This window comes from Ctenocephalides felis, unplaced genomic scaffold (assembly GCF_003426905.1).
Source record: "Ctenocephalides felis isolate EL2017-DRISC unplaced genomic scaffold, ASM342690v1 CF-g0.4_SCAFFOLD_01170, whole genome shotgun sequence".
Classification (NCBI taxonomy): Eukaryota; Metazoa; Arthropoda; class Insecta; order Siphonaptera; family Pulicidae; genus Ctenocephalides; species Ctenocephalides felis.
The window spans coordinates 37,988,981-38,010,053 of NW_020537324.1; the positions used below are offsets into that span (position 1 = coordinate 37,988,981).

A 21,073-nucleotide genomic window follows, 5' to 3' on the forward strand; every position below is an offset into this window, starting at 1 on the left:
AGTATCTGTCTTGCCTATAAAAATATTTTCCATTTTAGTAATAACCTCAATGTTATATAGTTATCGAAAAACTCGAATAATACAAATTACTTCAATAAACTTGCATTTCTTACGCAGCGCAGATTTTTCATTTGTTTCATTATTTGCACTACAATTATTTATGGGGGACGGGATAAAATATTCTTCCGATCATGATATTTTTATTAACTCACGATTTATACTATTATTTAGCCTTAAAATGTTTTGACATAAAACACCGGAAATTGACCAATATGCTTCACTATTTCGGTGACGTACGCCCGTATAAAGTCACGCTTTCGGTGACGTACGCACGTATAAAGTCACGCATACCAAGAAGCCTTGCACAAATACGACCAATCAGAATCAACCCGTATAGAAAGCATATCATCAAGAGCGAATGACTCTCACTTGACCTTGCCGTAACAATTTCCGTTGCATTTGTACGGATTTACAACCATGTCGCGCCTAAAGAAATTTACTTCAATAAAAAATATTGCTCTGCCATATTTATTAATATCAAAAAGCATTAGCAAGGTTTGGCATCACGGTTTGGTCTATAAAATATCAATGTTCAATGTCTATCACATGAACTATCATCTTTACTGAAGTCCTACTTATCGAACAGATATTTCAGGGTCAGAGTGCAGGATGAATCATCTTATATAGAAACAATGAAAGCTGTTGTTCCTCAGAGTAGTGTACTCGGACCAATCCTGTACCTAATCTTCACTAATAATATACCAACGGATCCCAAAATATCCCTTGAAACATTCGCAGATGACACCATGGTTTTATAAACTCATGAAGACACCACAAAGGCCTCGGTACAGCTGCAAAATTATATACACAAATAAGAAAAGTACACTCAGGAAAATTACTATTAACTCAACTAAGTCAGTCCACATCACATTCACCAAAAGAAAGGGAGTTTGACAAATATAAAAATCGACAATGTAGAAATTCCAATAAGCAACTTTGTAAAATACTTAGGACTTCACCTCGATAGAGGACTCACATGAAGTACCCACATCAGAGCAAAGCGTAAGCAAATAAACAAAAAAATTCATGAACTCTATTGGGTAATTAGAAGAAGCCTTAAGATGTCATATGAGAGCATGATCCTAATATATAAAGCTTTATTAGTACCAATATGGAAATACGGTATCGAGCTATGGGCATGTGCGAGCGCGTCCAATATAAAAACCATTCAAAGAGCACAGTCAAAAATACTACGAGCTATAGTGAACGCGCCCTGGTATGTCTCCAACAAAACAATTCATCGAGATCTAAACATCAAATATGTACAGGAGGTTATCAAGGAGAGAAGTACGAAATATCATCAAAAGAGCGCATACCATCCAAACACTCTAATAAAAGACCTCCAAAAACAAGTTCCTATGAGAAGATTAAAAAGAAAGGGACCGCAAGATTTAATAAATTAACAATCTATATATTTATGTAAGGAAATTCTCCACAAGGGGAATCAGCAAGTAACCTCATTGAACCCAAGGTTCAGATTGGCTATAAGAAATAAATAAAAAGAAGAAAAAAAGAAAAAAAAGAAAAAAAAACTATGGTTTACAATATTGTCTCAGGTAATTTTGCGATAAAACTGACTATTTAGCTAAAAATCGCAAAAGGGTCATTTTGTGACCTTTGACCTGGTGCCATTTTTTTTAGCTCCCTTCGGATCGATGAAGACTTTTGTGATTTCTCTTATAATTGTATTTTACACAATTTTGCCAGGTTACGCTAATTGTATTTTAAACAATTTTGCCCATTATGAATTATAGTTTATAATTATAGACCAGGCTCAAAAGGAAAATACCTCGAGATTTATTATAGTTTATTTTTATATTTATATTTTTTTCCTCTATATTTGTCTTTAGTTTTTTTTTTTTTATATATTAACTATAGTAGATACACCACTGGGCGTATGTGCTAATTTGTAAACAACCAATTGTAAACACTTGTCAGCATTCTCTGCTAAATATAATTATTTTTATAGATTGCAGAATAAAAATAAAATAAAAAAAAAAAAATGAATTATAGTAAACCTTAGCCCTGATTTTAGGTTTAAATTTACAGGGCTTTTAATATTGTCATGGAATGGCAATGCGGCCACATAACGTTCGTCAGAGTTGCGTACAGTGGTGCACTCATGGACCTATGCGTAATAATCACTTATAGAAACAATCAAGTCCGGTACATCTTCTACTCCAAAAAAGTCTTAATTTGTTAAGACAAGGAATCATATGCATTTCTCAAATTTGAATCGGCGATGAAACGCTGAGAATAGATCCCATTATTACATAACCCATTTTATATCCATTAGTATAAGTGAATCAACTGTTTTGATGTAATTTGATAAAAATATTGCATTAAATGCATCACAACCTAAACTTTCGTCCGTTGTTTGTAGACTAAAAAAAATATCCGGTGTAAGGATAAGAATTTGAGAATGCAATCGAAGAAAATTTTAATAGTTGGTTGTAGTTCGGCAATTTCACGTTTGGCATAGGCACATACAGGTATTTGAAAGAAACAATAATTAGACATATTAGTTGAATTTGCCATGTCCGTTATTTTTTGTGAGGAGTTACCTATATAGACGAAGTGTTTCGGTCACAAAGTTTCGATCGCTTGGGGCATAAGTTATCAAGCAAGAGACTAGTTTTAATATTTTAATATCTCCTACCTAAACGTAAACATTTCCGATCGGCCTAAAGCATAGATAAAGTTTATACAATGTGATAAATTATTTGACTAGGAAATATCATACTGCATCGAATCTTTGGAATATCGGTTTGAAACTGTTTTGTTTTGCAAGCATTTATGTTGGAATGTAATAAAGTGTGATATTTGGCTTTACAAGATAGACCAGTGTTTTTGAATGGCACGGACTATTGCGTTTGCTACCTAAACAATTGGTACAAAAATTGGCTTAATTGTAGGAATTGTGAACAGTTGAAAACATTATGATGCACAAATGACAATTACAGAATTTGATAAAGCTGGAGACGAATAAGTGGGAAGTGTTGGGTTTTAGTAAATCCAATAAAATTGATTTTAATTTTTGACAGTAGGTAGTATTGTATTATTAATGATTATAAGTACATGACCTTCCAATGCGCCCATTGGAAAGCGAATGGAATTCGGACATAGAATCGATCTCGGGATTATCAAGAGTAAGCGTTTCAAATGTTTCGTAAAACAGCGGCCTTTTTTTAAATCGCCCGCTCGTTTTGGTATTTATATGGTAAGAAGACGGGATTTTGAAATGTATTTCAATGTGGAATCTTTACTTTTATTAATTGAAGATGTTGTATTTATTTCTACAAAAATAACCGATATATTGAATATTCATTTAAATATTATTTAATTTGAAGAAAAAATTATTTTGAAATATTTTGGAAATTCAGAACTTTTTAACATCCCGTAGGGTAAGTTATTGTGATCGTCCAAAAATCGAAATCAAAAATGTTTGCATTTCTCGACGTTTCGAAGGTTTCTGAACATTTTGGCATACTTAAGAAAAAATGGATGTGTGTGTGTGTATGTATGTATGGATACAATTTTTCGTCCACGTTTTCAGGCGCACGGATCAACCGATTTGAATGGTTCAAAAAACATTCGATTCCTATCGATAGGGAAATGTCCTGATTAGTTTTTGGCAGAGGAAGGTCCAGCAGTTACGGAGATAAAGAGCAAAGAGTGCAGAAAATAGAAATCGAGTTTTTGAGAGAACGGAGCATCCGATTTGAATGATCTAAAATCATTCAATTAGTAATGATTGGGAGAAGTGTTTATTAGTTTTTGGCAAAGGCAGGCCCGGCCATTTCGAAGATACGGAGCTAAATGTGCAAAAAATGGCAGTTTTTGAGAGAACTAAGCGTCCCATTTGAATGGTTCAAAGAACTTTCTGCTTGTTTTAACAAAATAATCGATTTTAGTAAAAAAAAATTTTTGTTTCAAAAATTTTTTTTTTTAATTTTTTTTTTTGTATATCGAAAATAAATCAGATTTTTATTTTAATTTTTTTCTAATGTACTTTAAACAAATAATTTCAACTTTCCAATTCAGTTTATATAATTCTTATAAATATTAGACAAATTTGCCTTAAGGCATGATGCCATACACCCACTAGTTTTCAAAGCAATCGTACTGAAGAAAGGGTAAATCTGTCAGAATAGGACTCTAACCATAAAATGATAAAAATCATAGAATTTTTCCAAAACCAAATGCCTTATTGATCCGGCCTACCGAAAAAGTTAATTATTCCGAAATCTTACGTTGTATCAAACATGATGTCCCTGATGACCAGGTGAATACGACAGTAGACAAAATAAATAAAACCAGAAATGGAGACTTGTTGATAACCATTTCCAAGAAAAGTGGGGACAAAGGCCAAGGACTACAACAGATTATTGCAGGTGTGTTAAAGGATGAGGCCGAAGTTATCTATAACGGGCACCCAGTAACTATAAAAATAAGGGATATTGATGATGAAACCTCAAAAATTGATATCTAGTCAGCACTACAAAAAGCAACCGGAGGAGCCTGCAACGCACCAGCATAAGCAATTAAGATTCGTAAGGCATACAGAGGTACCCATATTGATACAACAGCTCTACCAGCGCAAATTGTACACGATCTGCTCAGAACAAGTAGCAAAATACAAATTAGATGGGTCAACTGTCGAATTAAATCCATCAATAAACCAATCCGGTGCTTTAAATGCTGGCTATTTGGACATTATGGATCACAGTGCAAGAGCGATGTGAATCGGATCAATCTATGCATTAGATGTGGACAAGAAGGTCACCAAATAGCAAACTGTATAAATGCAGCAAAATGTGCCAAGCCAACCTTTGTCAAGGGCAGTGCAAGTTCAATAATAGACCTTACTTTTGTTAGCAATAGCCTCGTCAGAGGAAATTGCGATTGGGAGGTATTACATATCTATACTGCTAGTGACCATAATGCATTCACCTGGGCAATATCAACGAATAGAAACATTAGAAGACATGTGAAGATATCTAAAGCCATTGGGTGAAAAATAAAATCTTTTGATGAAAGCGCCATGAGAGTTGCCTTAAATTGCAAACCTATAATTTCAGAATACACAGATGAGCATACTAGAGAGCTGATGGAGAGAATAACCGAAGCCTGTGTATCAGTATGAGTTCTTAAGCATGGCATAAATCAAAGATAATGTGCACTGGTGGACTGAAGAAATCAGTTCTCTTCGTAAAGTGTGCCAAAAGAAAAAAAGGATCCCTCAGCGAGAATATAGTCTCACAAATTCTGCACAACTAGTAGTGGAATACAAGCAGGCACGTCGGCAACTAAATAAAGCTATCAAAGAAAGTAAAGTTGGGTGCTGGAAAGAACTTCTGGATGAAGTCGCGGAAAACCCATGGGAAAGGCCTTATAAGATTGTAATGTCTCGCCTCTAATTTGAACAATCAGATGTCACATGTAAAACTGAATAATATTCCACCTATAACACTGCAAGAACTGATGGAAGCTTGTCATCGGGTTGAAAATAGTAAGGCACCGGGATTAGATGGAATTCCTAATATTGCCTTAAAAACATCAATTATCACATCACCGACAATGTTTCTTAATGCCTATAACACATATCTGAAAGAAGGGGTTTTTCCACGAGAATGGAAACAGCAAAGATTAGTACTTCTTCCCAAAGAAAAAAAAACACCAGATGAACCATCATCGTACCGTTCGATATGCCATCGTACCATTCGCTGGATACAACGGGTAAAATTTTTGAAAGAATAATTTACCAAAGAATAGATGCAGTAGTTGACCCAATCATTGCAGATAATCAGTATGGTTTTCGTAAAGGGCGATCAACTATCAATGCTATAAACTGAAACCGTCATAAAAGAAGCTGATTGTGAACAGCTAGGTAGATTAATTCAGCAATATCTGCACAAACTGGCACTAGGCTGACTTTCGAATCCTATTAGACTCGAAGCAGGCTGACTAGGAAGAACAACTCTAAACTCAACCAAATACGTCAACAAGACCGAATTCGTCCGAAGACTAATTGAGACCGAACTCGGATACAAATTATTTGAAATTAATTAATAATCACATGAAAATTGCAGAATGATTGAAATTAATTAAAACCAATATAAGAAAATATAAGAATTGTAATTAAAACCAATATGAAAGTTGTGATATTAATTGAAATTATTTATAAACCTTAATGAAAATGCTGAAAGATGCAAGGCCATTCAAATTACTTAAAATTCATGAAAATGATAAAATCTTAGTTAAAATTAATTAAAAGCCATATGGTAAATGGAATTGAAATCAACTAAAACTCATATAAAAACTTATGAAAACTGCAAGATTATTAAAATTAATTGAAAATCATGATACATGCAAGATAATTCATGTTAATTAAATCCTATATTGAAACTAATGAAAAAGACAAAGTCATTTAAATTAAATAAAAACCATATGAAAACTTGGAAATTACAGAACCATATTTTAATTATTTAAAATTTAGTTTAATGCTTAAATTTGCAGGGTCCTTGAAAATTAAACCAAATGAAAATTGAAAACCTGAATCAAAACAAACCTCATATCAAAGCATGAGTCAAACAATTTTTTGCGAGGAAAGAGACAGGTAACCTGGATTAAAAAGAAATAGTTTTGTTGATACATTGCAAACCTGAGGTAGCAACTTGATTAATATCGAAACACAATAATCCTCAATGTGGAGTTACCAGAATTTATTTGTTGTAAGTGTTATAGCAAATGACTGAATAAAGTGAATTGAGTGTACTTTTTAAGTAAGGAAGATTCTTTTATATACCTTAAAAACTATGTAAACCCTAAAATTAAAAAGTATTTCAAGTTTAAAATCTACTTTTATTTGGAAAATAGTACGGCAATATCACAAGGTAATAAAAAATTCATATAAGGCAACAGTTTACAATTTAACAAGAATATATTTAATATTCAGTAACAGGACGTTTGGCCACCCATTCCTTAACTTTTGGTAGAGCGAGTACATTATCTACAACTGCTTTGAGGTTTGGATGTTTTGCTAGTAAGTCCAGCCTGGCCATGGCATTCATATAATCGATCATTCCAGCCCAAGCAAAATCAGCCCATGTTAACTAAATATAAAATAAGACCATGTACAATGTAATATAAATTGTTAATATCAATTGTGCACAAGATATGAACATGGAATATAAAGAACATGATATGTGCATTATATGAATATATATATATATATATATATATATATATATATATATATATATATAAACAATAGTAAATGAACAGAGTAAAGTTGATACCTTTTTCAAAGCTAGATGGCCATCATTGGATTTAGCAACAGCATCTAATTTATCCAAATAATAAGGAATAACATCTGCTAAAACTTGCTGGTATTTTTTTTCTTTTACTGCCTCATCTGCCTCGTAATGTGCTGCAGCTAGCTCTACAACATAATTTCAACAAATTACACCAGGATAACAAAATACTTTGAGAAATAAATTTTCAAAGTATGAAAGCACATTTCAAATTAAAACCAGACATATCTCTGTAAGTGTGATTTACAGGTTCTTTTAATATTTGAAGATGCGTACTTTTTTAAACTCGCTTTTTATTTTAACAGTAAAAAAAATATATGGAAAATAACATATATTCAAAATTGCCTGAACTATAATTTAGAGCAAATAATCTCGAATGATCTGTACATAAAGTTAAATCAATTTTTAGTTTAGTTTCCTGGTAAGTTGCAAATATTCATGTGGTACAACACAAAAAATTGCTCGAGTACCTTGTATGCAAGACAAATAATTCCACTGTAACTATTCAGAGAAATGTAAATCATTTTAAAATATCAACATACTTGCTCTAAAATCATGAACTGTGTCCACAATAGCATCAATTTCAAGATTCTCAAGATCAGTACTTCCTGCAAGATTGTATTTCTTTCCTAGGTAACGACACAAGGCAACACTTTGGTTCATTTTACGGCCATCCCATTCAAGAACTGGCACTTGACCAAAAGGCATAGCTGTAAACACAGTTTAGCATATAATGAATCCATTAGAAACATTATTAGTTGTTTTATAAGCACTATTATGTAACTTTAAACTATTTAATATCAGTAATTACACATTGCATGTTGTGTACATAAATGTATGTATTGTGTAAAATAAACATATATTGAATAAAAAATTTAAATCTATGTTAGAACAATTAAGAATTGGCTTTTGAAAATAATATATCTGTACAAATATCTAATTTAATTCATACTTGGTTTGATTGAAGGCCAATCTTCACGATTGAATCGGTAATCTTCAAAATCTTCTCCTCCATAAGAAATTAGCATACGTAAAGGTTCAGCAAGAGCCTTCACAGGGAAATAAGTTAACTTGTAGGCTGGCATTGTTAACAATCTGTGAATGTAAGATATTTTATACAAAATTCTTATAAATAACAAATATAGATATAGATTAAAGACACTAATTAAACACTATTGTAATAATGTACACAAAAAAAAAACATATCATTCATACATTTATATCCATATAAAAGAGAAAACAATTGCGTGACCTCTAAGTGATATAAAAAGAGATAAGATCCCTAATCTTTTAGGACATCTTGTTAGATATCTTTTAAATTGAATTTATTATTATAGCTATACAACATATATGACAAATATCGAGTAAAACATTATTAATTTGCAATTATCAGTATTGTTTGATAACGTTTGCAATCACAATACCACTTAATTGAAAGTAGTACCGAACAAAATTGGCAAGGGTACGCACAATGAATAATCAAAGCAATAATATTGTGCAATAAAATATCATTATTATAAAATATAGAACATAAATACCTTTAATATGTAGCAATGTATCGAAAAATAAAAGGTCACACAGGCCGACAAATGAATCGACTGAACTGGACTGAATCAACAAGCTAATTTGATTTAGCGATATCAATGAGTATCCAACTAAAACAAACATCAGGTCCATAGATAAGAAAAATATAATAGATAGCAATGTCTGTAGCTCCACAATTTTAATTCTCCATACTGGTCATAGGGGCGCGACATAAGTAGCACGTGAATTTACCACTTCTTGACAAAGTTTTTATCTATTGTATTTATATTTTGGAAAATATATTATTATTATTATATATTATATTATATATATATATATATATATATATATATATTTATATATATATATATATATATATATATTATATTATAAAATATATTTATCATGATATGATATGTAATAAGCAAAAATCGGAATAATTTTATATGATCAAACATTCAAAGCATACAAGAATAAACTTTTAACTAGTTGAAAGTGGCATTTAGCCTTAAGGCAAGTGCATGAACCGAAATGTGCAATATATAATTAACTTAATCGACCAAAATTTAAATTTAGATATTTAGACAAATGATTTGATATATCTCAAACACATTTAAATTAACTGTAATTATATTAATTGTAGTGCACAGACATATGCTTGTATGTAGCAAAATTTTAACTTTGTTGGCTTGGCGTTCTTTTTGCAAATCTGATCGCGGCTCTTCCTCTTCGAATTCATTCCAATAACTTATTTTAAATTTGTGAAACACAAATATTGACTTATCACATCACAAAAGCGAATTTTGATTCATATCAATAATATTTTTTCAAACTTTGACGAATTTTTAAAATCAAACGACTTGTCGTAGGACCAAAATATTTTAGAATGATCTATAAGACTATGATATCTATCGATAAAATTGATTCAGAATTGTGAGCTAAAATGTGGACGAAAAATTTCACATTTTTGCTAATCACAAAGAAACGGCTTGGCCGATCGTCGCGCAAAATTGAGAAACGTTAGTCCTCATCGAAATACATGGAATGGCTTTTAAAATTTTGCAATTGGTTCAGCTGTTTTTGAGAAAACGTTAGACATCCATCCCCAGACAATATTAGAATACCCCGTGTTCGTGGCCATGGCGCTGCATCTATCCATTCATACATACACACACATCACATACACATACTTTTATCAAATTTGGTCTCATTCGATTCAGAATGGCTTGCAGCTCGAGAAAAATAAAATAGCAAATCGGATTTTGTCGCGAAAAATAATCTTCCCTTTTTCGAAGTTAACAATATTACAAATAAATATTTATGAAGTTTTAAAATGATATTAAGATGGTAAAAACTAAAGTCAAAAAATCGCAACGATAAGCATTAATCTAACTAAGTAAGCAATGACTTTTTTATCATAACTTAAATTAAAATGCTTCAATGTTGTTTAGTAATATTCTAAACAAAAAATAATTTTAAAATTTTATGAAATTAAGAGTAAAAGTGAGATTTGATTTGATTTGATTTGTCAAAAGAACAAATAATTCATGTACAATAAAACCATATGAACCTGAAATTTATATTGATATAAAAAATTAAATATAACAAAATCTCGATGTAAAATTTTCGAATTTAGGATTAAGTATAAGTATAGCTTATTTACGAGACTGCCTTTTTTGTTAACTATATATAGTTATAAAAGATTTTAATGAATTCGAGAACATTCTTTTAAAAAAGCAGAATATTTTATGTAAATTGCAGAATCTCAATTCGATATTTGGACGATTACAATAACGAAGAATCAATGATTAATTTATGAAAAACGATTGCATATGATGTATATATGATATGTATATGATATGCAATCTATGCGTTAACTATAGTTAGCTTATTTATGGGACTGCCTTTTCTGTTAACTATATATAGTTATAAAAGATTTTAATGAATTCGAAAACATTCTTTTCAAAAAGCAGAATATTTTATGTAAATTGCAGAATCTCAATTCGATATTTGGACGATTACAATAACGAGTAGTTAACGCATAGATTGCATATCATATATACATGATATGCAATCGTTTTTCACAAATTAATCATTGATTCTTCGTTATTGTAATCGTCCAAATATCGAATTGAGATTCTGCAATTTACATAAAATATTCTGCTTTTTTAAAAGAATGTTTTCGAATTCATTAAAATCATTTATCAATAGGATTTCCAATTGATGACTTTGAAGCATACTTCATATATAATATCTGTAATTGTATATATATAATAAATTAATCTGTTCAACACATTTCTAATAAAATGTATTTTATTTAATGGTGGACGTCAAACTGTAATCCTAGGAAATACAAAAAACGTATATGGCTCAGCACAGATTCTGATCAGAATCGATCATGCTCGAGGCGAAATTAAAAACTTTGGTGAATTTTTTTACGCTGAAAGAACTGAACCAATAACTATAATGTATTTTGCATTCTCATTCTTTCCTATTTTATTCATCGTTATTCCTTTTTTTTATTTGTAAAATTTATTTAAAAGTTCGAAGCCGGCAAGTCTTCAAATTGCATATTTTTGAGTCGTTGAGGCTTACCATATAGTTTTAAATATAATAACATTGAATGAAATACTGAGAAAAATAAAGAGCATCATGACCACTGAGGGATGTTTTAATAATTACGCGGAGTGTTAAATTTCAACAGCATAAAATCAAGGTTGAATAATTTTAAACAGCATTACATATAAGTATATATAAAATGTAATAAGTGTTCACACAAACTATACATTTTTCTAACTGTTTCTAAAATAATAATTTATTAACTTCCCGTAGGGTAAGTTATTGTAATGGGCCGAAAATCGGAATTGAAAATTTTTACATTTCTCGACGTTTTGAAGGTTTCTGAACGTTTTGGCATACCTCAGAAAAAATGGATGTGTGTGTGTGTGTGTGTGTGTATGTATGTATGGATACAAATTTCCAGTCACGTTTTAGGGCGCACGGATCAACCGATTTGAATGGTTCAAAAAACATTCGATTCCTATTGATAGGGAAAAGAGCTGATTAGTTTTTGGCAAAGGCAGGTCCAGCCGTTTCGGAGATACAGAGCAAAGAGTGCAGAAAATAAAAATCGAATTTTTGAGAGAACGGAGTATCCGATTTGAATGAGCTAAAAAACATTCAATAAGTAATGATTGGGAGAAGTGTTTATTAGTTTTTGGCAAAGGCAGGCCCAGTCATTTCGAAGATACGGAGCTAAATATGTAAAAAATGGCAGTTTTTGAGAGAACTAAGCGTCCGATTTAAATGATTTAAAGAACTTTCTGCTTGTCTTAATAAAAAAATTGATTTTGGAAAAAAAAAATTTTCCTCTTTTTTTTTTTTTTTTTTTTTTTTACTTTTTTGTATATCGAAAATATTTCAGATTTTATTTTTAATTCTGACTATAGTTCTAATATACTTCACAATTAGTTTCAACTCTGCAATTCAGTTTATATAATTCTTATAAATATTAGACAATGTTACAATATTTATAATATTTGTTACGGTACGGGAAGTTCCAGCAATTTGCCTTAAGGCACGATGCCACCCACCCCACTAGTTTTATGTTAAATTTTTCTTTATATTGGTAATAAGATATACTAGACAATCTGGGCATGACAATGTGGTACTATATGTATCTACATTAATTTACAAAAAATACCATTCAACATAAAGACAAATTACTTATTTTTGGGTGACCTTATATAATTCGAAACATGCTTGCCAAGTTAGTTTACGCCCAAAATTCAATATTATAATTACATGATATTTAATTTAAACATAATCAAAATAATAACATATTTATGTTAAAATATTATATTTTAACATAATCAAAATATCATTTGAATCACTTTCTAATATGTGTTGAAATCATTCAATTGACCAAGTCAGTTTTGTATTTAATTAATTTTAAATATTTCATTGGCATCAAGATCCAACTAGAGCAAATGGAAACGCCCAACATGGTTATATTTGAATGATTATAATTTTCTAGTTACTCTTATTATCATATTTATTAAATGTATATTCAGTAAATTTTTCTTTTATTTTCTTAATAATTTTATTTCCCCACTACCCCCTCTATAAAAATGTTTAAATTTTGAATATCTAAAATAAAAAACTGATATTTTTAATTATTTATTCTGATCATAAAAATAGCACAGAATAATTTATGTCGAGAAAAATTTCATCAAATTTGCAACTAGTTTTGTGATACATATATGTAATTAATTCCTTATGTGCAGCAGATGATCATAAAGTTTCACCATGATAAGTCAGTCCTAAACTTTTGGCAATAAAACTATAGATATCTGTTATTTCTTCTATCTGAAAATAAATATAGTACATGTTTCATCATTTATGAAAACAAACTAGCTACATATTTTACTAACATTCAAAATCTTCAAAGCAACCCATGGCTTCATATAAAAAAAGCACTTTTCTTGCTACCTTTCCTATAGGATTACTATACTAATCATTATAGCTTCAATAATTAATTTTTTAATCGAATAGTAACAATAGACGAGAAGTGAAAATTATAGACAAGAATAATAATTTATCAATTAAAAGGTTATGATTTTTTTATAAATTAATTAATTTGGCAAATATATAAATAAGTAAGATTTAAAATTCATGAAAAGGTATAATGTTTACTTGCAAAGACTACAATTTAATAAAAACTTAATGATTCTTTCAGTGGAAGTTAGGTGATTATTAATTTATCAAATGTTTGAGAAAATCATACCATTTGGTCATTTGCAAGAAAGCTTTGACCCTATGCCCTTCCTGATTTGAAATATGTGTTATGTTGTATAACATGTATAATAATAGGGCCAAAAACGATAAAATATAAAGAGTTATTTATGTAAAAAGCTATTATCGATTCCAAAACATAAAATATTTGAATAATTTTTGGTAATATATAATCGTTCATCACTTACCACTTTAGTGGTAGGTTTTCCACCCCCGTGACCGGCACGTGTAGAAATCAAAGCCATGAGCGGCTTCTGTTGTATTGGAGAGTCACGAACAGCATGTTGCAGTGTTGCAATATACTTGAGCGTATGCAGCGGCACAACCCGGTCGTCATGGTCAGCAGTTAGCACCAGCGTTGCTGGATATTGCTTGTTCACTTGAACGAAAAAAATTATAAACAAATTAACTCATACATAAAAATATTAAATAAAATAAAATAAAGTAAAATTGCAGATAATCTCTTCCACCTTAAACTAAGAATTAAGAATATAAAAATTAACTCAATAGGTTAATATACTAATAAACATTCTTAACAATGATATAAACATACAAATAATATAAAAAATTTTAATGTAACGTTTACTTTTAATGATTTTTGGCACAAAAATATATATATGAAGCGTTCATATTTTTATTTTATTATTTATCTATGAAAAGCCTCTAACAGAATAATAAAATCACTGAAGTTATAATATATTTATATATAATTAATCATAGAATGAAAACAAGTTCAGCCTAATTCTCTCAAAGCAAAAGTTTATAATTCTCCCATAAGATCAGACATGCTAATTTTGGCTGCACTAATTTCAAAAATTAAAAAGCTAATCAATAAAACTCAATGAGAACCCACATTGTCTGGTCTTTCATGACGATCTTTTGAATAATACTTAGTAGAGTAGTGTAAAATTTTTCATCCATTAAACTTTTTATAAAATAATTTTTAAATATAAATATTTATAATTTAATATACAAAATTTAAAAGCCATTTGATGCAACTCATCGAGGACTAACTTATAGTTTTGCGCAACCATCGGTTAAGCTGTTTCTTTGTAATTATCAAAACTTTGTAATCACAGTCCCAAAGAACATACTAAAATATTAAAGTCGACCAGCTTTGAAACTTTTAAATTCGTAGTTCAACAAAAAGTCTAGATTTTTTATTGATCCAGATTTCGAAAACCTGGGACAATTATGTCATTATTTTTGACTGTGGTCCTAGAAATATCATTCAAGGTCACAGTTCCAAAGCTTAAATAAACAAAAATATTTTTTTTTTTTTAATTTTTTTCATGATATTCTGATAGTACCACTCCATTTTGGCTTAACTTTGAGTTCTGGGACACCTTGTATTATATATATATATATATATATATATATATATATATATCAGTAAAATATATGAGTCTTATTTGTGATGCAATCAAGCATCTTTTTGTTGATGTTTATAGTTGAAAAATTTTAAAATTGTTGGTAAAAAAATTATAATTGTCTATTTTAAAAATTATTGAACGATATATAAATTTCATTGGAATCCAAGATGAATAATTTAGAAAACTATATGATACTATGAAACTATATAGAAATAAATGTGAAGATCTTCTCCAAAAATATTTCATATTAAAACTATTTCATACTCTTAGATATTGATTACATAGCCATAAGAACTATCTTTTTTAATAATAATATTACTAACCATCAGTTGGTGTTTTAATATTATGCAGTGGAGAGTAGCTCAACAAATTGTGAAAATGTTTCTCTTCATCAGAAGTTCCATAATCAGATGACCAGGCATAACCAATTGTGAATTTATGGTATCTCAGCATATCCATCACACTTTAGAAGATAATTAAATTTAGCACCATGAATGCAAGTATGATAATTTTTCGATTAAAATACAGTTTTCAAATAAAATACTAGTTAATGATTAAATAAATAAGCATCAACAAAATAGTTATTATTCTTATGTTCCGGATTTTTTTATTCTATGATTTCAATATTTATCAAGAAGTAATAATGTCAATAATTATCAAAAAAATAGCAAATGTGTGTGCATGTAGCTGCACTTATATGCATTTATATGAGATTTAATGAATTTTAATGAGAGACTAACCCAACTTCGGCAATTGCTGCTCCAAACAGTTCTGGTCTCTGATTAATACATGCCCCAACTAGCAAACCACCATTCGAACCACCTTGAATAGTTAGCTTATTTGCACTGGTATATTCATTTTGTACTAGATATTCAGCGGCAGCACAAAAATCATCAAAAACATTTTGTTTATTGTGTAATCGACCAGCATTATGCCACTTTTCACCATATTCTCTGCACAGAAAACAAATTTTATACATGCATTTTAAAGGCCATGTCCAATTGCAATCTGATTTTACCCGCCACCTCTAAGATTAGGTACTGCTATAATTCCATTGAAACAGTGCATAAATATAGCACGACTGACACTGAAAGTGGGGGTCAAACTAACATTGAAACCACCATATCCATATAGCAAACATGGTGTAGATCCACAACGAGGACTGCTCTGTGAAAAAATAATTAGTATTAAAGAAATCATCTTTATGTATATATGATTACATTAATAAAGAATCTGCAGCTATCTCCTAATATTTTGCTAAGAATGTTAACTATATACACACACACACACACACAACTCTCTCTCTATATATATATATAATATTAATTAACTACTTTAACATATATGAAATATATATCATACCTTCTTCGAGCATATAAACATAGGGATTTTTGTACCATCCTTGCTGGTATAAAATACTTGTTCCATTTTATATTTTGAGGAATCAAATCCCTGGAGCTTTGTTTCTCTAAAAATCTGTAAAAGAATTCAAGTTAAATTATTACATATATAGAAGAACAAATCATATTAGTGATTCACAATTGTTTAATTAGACTAACTAACTAACTAATCTTGGAATATAATAGGTATAAGAAGCATTAAGCTTAAAGCAATTTGAATAAACTTGTTAATATAAGTGATTTATAACTATGTAGGACTTTATAAATTTAAAAGCTACAAAGTTTATTTATTAGTTTGTTAATTTTGAAGTAGCCAAATAATATATATCATTGAACAAAAAAAGTTTTTTATATTTTTGACCGTTGATGCAAGATCGATATTGGCTCAGATATGCACACATCAATTTTGGTGTAAAATAATTCAGAATTAATCAAATGTCGAGAAAACAAAATAAGCAAATTAGATTTTCAGGCAACAAAACTTTCCATTAGAAAATTTGTAATCATAAAATATATAACAAATGCAATACTTAATGCAACTACTAATTTAATGGAATACTTACTGTTGGTATTATTTCAGGTTCTGTTAAATCACATCGATAAATAATAGGTGGGGTCACATTTGAAGCAAATTGATAAAATATCTCGGATTGATTTTTTTTTGCAGAACAATTAATCACTGTACCAACATCTAGAGGAAACTTTGATAGAATTTTTTTCTCAGGTATCGACCATAACAGTAAAATGTTCTGCAGAAGACAGATGTAATTAAATTTTCAGTATTTGAATTAAAAATGTCCACTCATGTAAACAATACCTTTACATCCTGCATATAACACAAAACAAGTTTATCTTCATTAGCACAAGTAGCCCAATCTAAAACATCAGCTGGATGTTCCTAGAGAATAGTAAAAAAAAACACTATTGACATATAATAAAGGCAAACATATATATATTAGATGGTGGAGTCTTAGATTTGTAAATATTTTGTAGAGCTTCGAACAAAGAATCCAAAAATGATAAGATTTAAGCAATCATATGTTTAAGAAAAGCAGAAGATAGTGGATTTTTTTATATAAAGTGAATAAAATTGTGGAAAGAATAATTTACAGAAATATGACAATATAATCAAAATTAAAATGATAAAAATAAATGAGTGGATTATATAACAAAATATTAAAAATGTTAAAAACTTAGATAGTTTCAAGAAAAGGTTACTGAAAAAACAGAATTATTTACCTATATAATTAGTTATAAACTAACACTTTTTCACTAAAAAAGATTTTATCAAAAAAAGTGATTTTATAAATTTCTTTTCAAACAAAGAAACAAATTTTGTATTTCAAAATTTATGTAAATTATGTCTTTTTTGAGTTTGTTATGTAAGACAAAAAGTATTATTCCCTCGATGTTATGGGATGACTATTGGTAAGAAACTGATTATTGAACACATGGATTTTCAAGAAGAAAATAATAAATTGAAAAAAAAAATTATATTTAGAAAGTATTTAAAATTTTCAATTGTGCTTATGGGTTATGTCTCTTAACTTATTTAGAGGAATTTTTATATGAATTTGCAGATGAAAAGTTCAAATATAAATTACTACATACAGGTAGCAATGTTATCCAGTTTTTCTCCTCGGGATGTTCCAGATCAATTTGAATCAGCCTATAGTTAGGTGAATCCTTATTTGTTTTAAAAATGCATCGTGATCCCTCATTTGTAATAAACTAAAATGAATTTTATATTAAAAATTAAGAATCTAAAGAAAGCGTGATAAAATACTTACATGGTAGTCTGCTTCAAAAACTTTTACAACAGAAATTATGTTTAATTTTCCAGTTATATTATCATATTGTTTCAAATCGCAAAAATAGACGAGATTATCTCGAGTTTCTTTATATATGTATATAAATAAATATCGTCCACAATCGGATATCTCAGTCGATCTGAAATTTTTTAAAATGTTCAAACTTGGACACATTTATTATTTTTAGTTGTAAAATTTATTTTGAATACATTCTCCAAAGAGGTTCCTCAGGAAATTCTACTACTACAACATCTTCACTTTGATTGGAACCTAATACATGGTAAAAGAGTTGTTGATGGCCAAGAATATTTGTTTCACTGCCAGTAGATTCTTTAAATTCTTGTGGATAACCCTGTTTTGAGTAGAAAAAGAATAAAAACTTGAAAAAAAATTAAATATTAAATAACATTGTTCAACAAACACTGTAAAAAATTCCTTTGTTGTCAAATGTCCATGTCAAGGAAGAAAATTTAATTCTTTCTAATATATCAGGATAGTCGTGATCTGAAAATGAACAAGCTTTTAATAATATTATCAATAACAATAGTTTATATAATGAGTAATTTATGTGTGTATTTGAAAAAAAAAAACAAATTTCAAGAAAAGCAATAATAAAATATTCAAATCATTCAATTATTTAAATTTATTTGCACCTAGTAGGGCTAGTTATTGCAATCAAACAAACATTACAAAAATGATTGTTCTTTAAATTTTTACATTTCATACATTTTATCAAGTTTGTTCAATGGATTAACCACTTTGAATGGTTCAAGAAATAGTGTGCAGAAAGAACTAGTTAGTATATTTGGAAACTTGCATTCCTATTGCATTTAATTTAGAGTTGTTACAAATTATTACTTAGTAATACCTATTTATATTTCAATATAGTTTACGCAACGTATTTTTATATTAGAAGAAGGTTACTAGATTATACAATGCAAAATTTATGAAAAATATAATCAATAGTAATTTTTACATACTAGTTTCAACATCTTTAAAGTGGGCGGTGAACCAATCACTTCCACTTTTAGAAAGCCCATAAGCAAACTTTGATCCATCTTCAGAGAAACTTGTTCTTGCAAAGCTAGTTGTACCATCATCTGACAAAATATTAGGATCTATAAATACTACTGGCTCATCCGTTAATGACTCTTGTTTATACAAAACACTGAAAAAAAAAAAGATCTATATAATAGAAGCATTAAATCCGAAATATAAACTGTGTAAACACATATTAATATCATTGGCAATAATTGGTAATATGAAAAAATTTAAAAAAAAATCTTTTCACAAATTTCAAATATGAAAAATAAAAAAGAAACTAAAACATAGCTTTTTCATTACAAATGATCTAGAATACATGTGATATATTAAAAACATCAAATTTCAAAATATAAATAAAAAGGTGTAATATCAAGTATAAAAGTAAAAGTTTTTAAACTATCATTATTTTTTATAAATGGATATGAATAATTTCTAAAGCAAGCATAAAAAAGATAATTATTAAAAGAATGTTAAATACATCTTAGACACATAACACAAAAACTGTGTGTGTTTGTGGAATATTTTCTGATATCAATAAATTAATCATAGATTTACAAAAATATATTAAGAAATAAATATTAAAAGATAAAGAGCAATCAATTTTAAAATAATTCTTTTAAATCCTAGTTTTATTCAGATAGGATTGGAAAACAAAATAATAAAGTATCCTATATACTGAAACTTTTGGATTTAGATTTGTTAGTACAGCAACCAATAATGACATGTATGCACATGGTCTTGTTACAATTATTTTAAAATTCTTAATCACACTTAAAAAGTAAGATAAAGAATAATAAATTAGTACACTTCGGATTTGTTTAACCACTTCAGTGCCAGGAGCCAATATATAGGCTCTTGCTACACTTGCTAAAAGTGCCAGGGACGATATATAGACTCGAGCCTTGCAGCTGTTTACTACTCATGTTGCGGGACAATTCTATCCCAAACTAGGCTTTCTACCTAGATATCTCAAATTCATTTCATTTACAAGCGTTTAAACATTTGTTTATAATTTTCATATGAGTTCGAAAAAACTTATGTCTCAATTTTATTATCCACAATATGCAGCTCTTTGAATCGCAAGCATTTTCCAAACCCATGTAAAACTGAAAACGTTGAACAATAAATAAGTTGCCATACCTTTGATTTTGAAGACCCGTATTTTTGTAAAAGAAGTATCTTGTCCCCCTTTTATATGGCACAGAATACTTAGGGTAATTCCAAAGATTTGTAAGTTTTTCTTTAATAAATTGACGATATTTATAATCATCTATATATGGACGAGTAATAGAATTTTGTGCGTCAACAAAATCCTTTGTTTCATTTGAATCAGGATTTTCCAACCATCTGTAAGGATCGCTAACCTGTAAAACAAATTTTGGTTTAATAAAATATTATATTGTCGGAATACTATTTGAAATTTACAGTTTTTCCGTGAAAGTTGTCTTGAATTGATTCATCGCGCCTTGCTTCGGGATATTGAAACCCGCCCATGGCCTATATAAATTTGATGATAAATAAAATATTTAGGTAAGTATAAAATGCTCATAAACATACTGACCAAATCTGTTCTTGCTGATTGTTTACAAATCTTTTAAAATATTAGAAGGACACTTTGATATTGTTATTGATTAACCAAGAATTAGATGACTTGACAGTTTGACAGAAACGCCAAAACATTTCTTATCAACATGCACTCGACCCGATTAGGTCTATTTACAAATTTACATAGAACCAAATCGAAGTTGAGT

At 29.2% G+C, this 21,073-nt stretch overlaps 2 protein-coding genes across 2 annotated transcripts; both read right to left on the reverse strand.

Annotated features, from left to right (window-relative positions):
* Positions 1–6,926: 6,926 nt before the first annotated feature.
* LOC113366366 (glutathione S-transferase-like) lies at positions 6,927–9,047 on the reverse strand. Its single transcript, XM_026607967.1, has 5 exons — positions 8,915–9,047; positions 8,329–8,471; positions 7,919–8,086; positions 7,362–7,504; positions 6,927–7,175 (listed from the first exon to the last, which is right to left on the reverse strand). Exons 2-5 carry the CDS (start codon positions 8,459–8,461, stop codon positions 7,008–7,010), a joined length of 612 nt encoding a protein of 203 aa, XP_026463752.1. The 5' UTR covers positions 8,462–8,471; positions 8,915–9,047; the 3' UTR covers positions 6,927–7,007.
* Positions 9,048–13,146: 4,099 nt separating this feature from the next.
* Positions 13,147–20,816, reverse strand: LOC113366334 (prolyl endopeptidase-like). Its single transcript, XM_026607922.1, has 15 exons — positions 20,748–20,816; positions 20,463–20,686; positions 19,259–19,446; positions 18,700–18,782; positions 18,488–18,630; positions 18,258–18,417; positions 18,079–18,198; positions 17,285–17,365; positions 17,031–17,216; positions 16,430–16,543; positions 16,086–16,234; positions 15,808–16,020; positions 15,391–15,530; positions 13,883–14,073; positions 13,147–13,268 (listed from the first exon to the last, which is right to left on the reverse strand). Exons 1-15 carry the CDS (start codon positions 20,814–20,816, stop codon positions 13,194–13,196), a joined length of 2,136 nt encoding a protein of 711 aa, XP_026463707.1. The 3' UTR covers positions 13,147–13,193.
* Positions 20,817–21,073: the final 257 nt, after the last annotated feature.

Coding starts and splice junctions, on each gene's coding strand:
- LOC113366366 (XM_026607967.1), bottom strand. CDS start 8,461: ATGCCAGCCTACAAGTTAACTTATTTCCCTGTGAAGGCTCTTGCTGAA. Junction 7,505..7,918: donor AGTTCATGATTTTAGAGCAA/GTATGTTGATAT, acceptor ATTATGTTGTAG/AGCTAGCTGCAGCACATTAC. Junction 7,176..7,361: donor GCCATCTAGCTTTGAAAAAG/GTATCAACTTTA, acceptor TTTTATATTTAG/TTAACATGGGCTGATTTTGC.
- LOC113366334 (XM_026607922.1), bottom strand. CDS start 20,816: ATGGGCGGGTTTCAATATCCCGAAGCAAGGCGCGATGAATCAATTCAA. Junction 18,631..18,699: donor ACAAAGGAATTTTTTACAGT/GTTTGTTGAACA, acceptor TACTCAAAACAG/GGTTATCCACAAGAATTTAA. Junction 17,217..17,284: donor GTTATATGCAGGATGTAAAG/GTATTGTTTACA, acceptor TGTCTTCTGCAG/AACATTTTACTGTTATGGTC.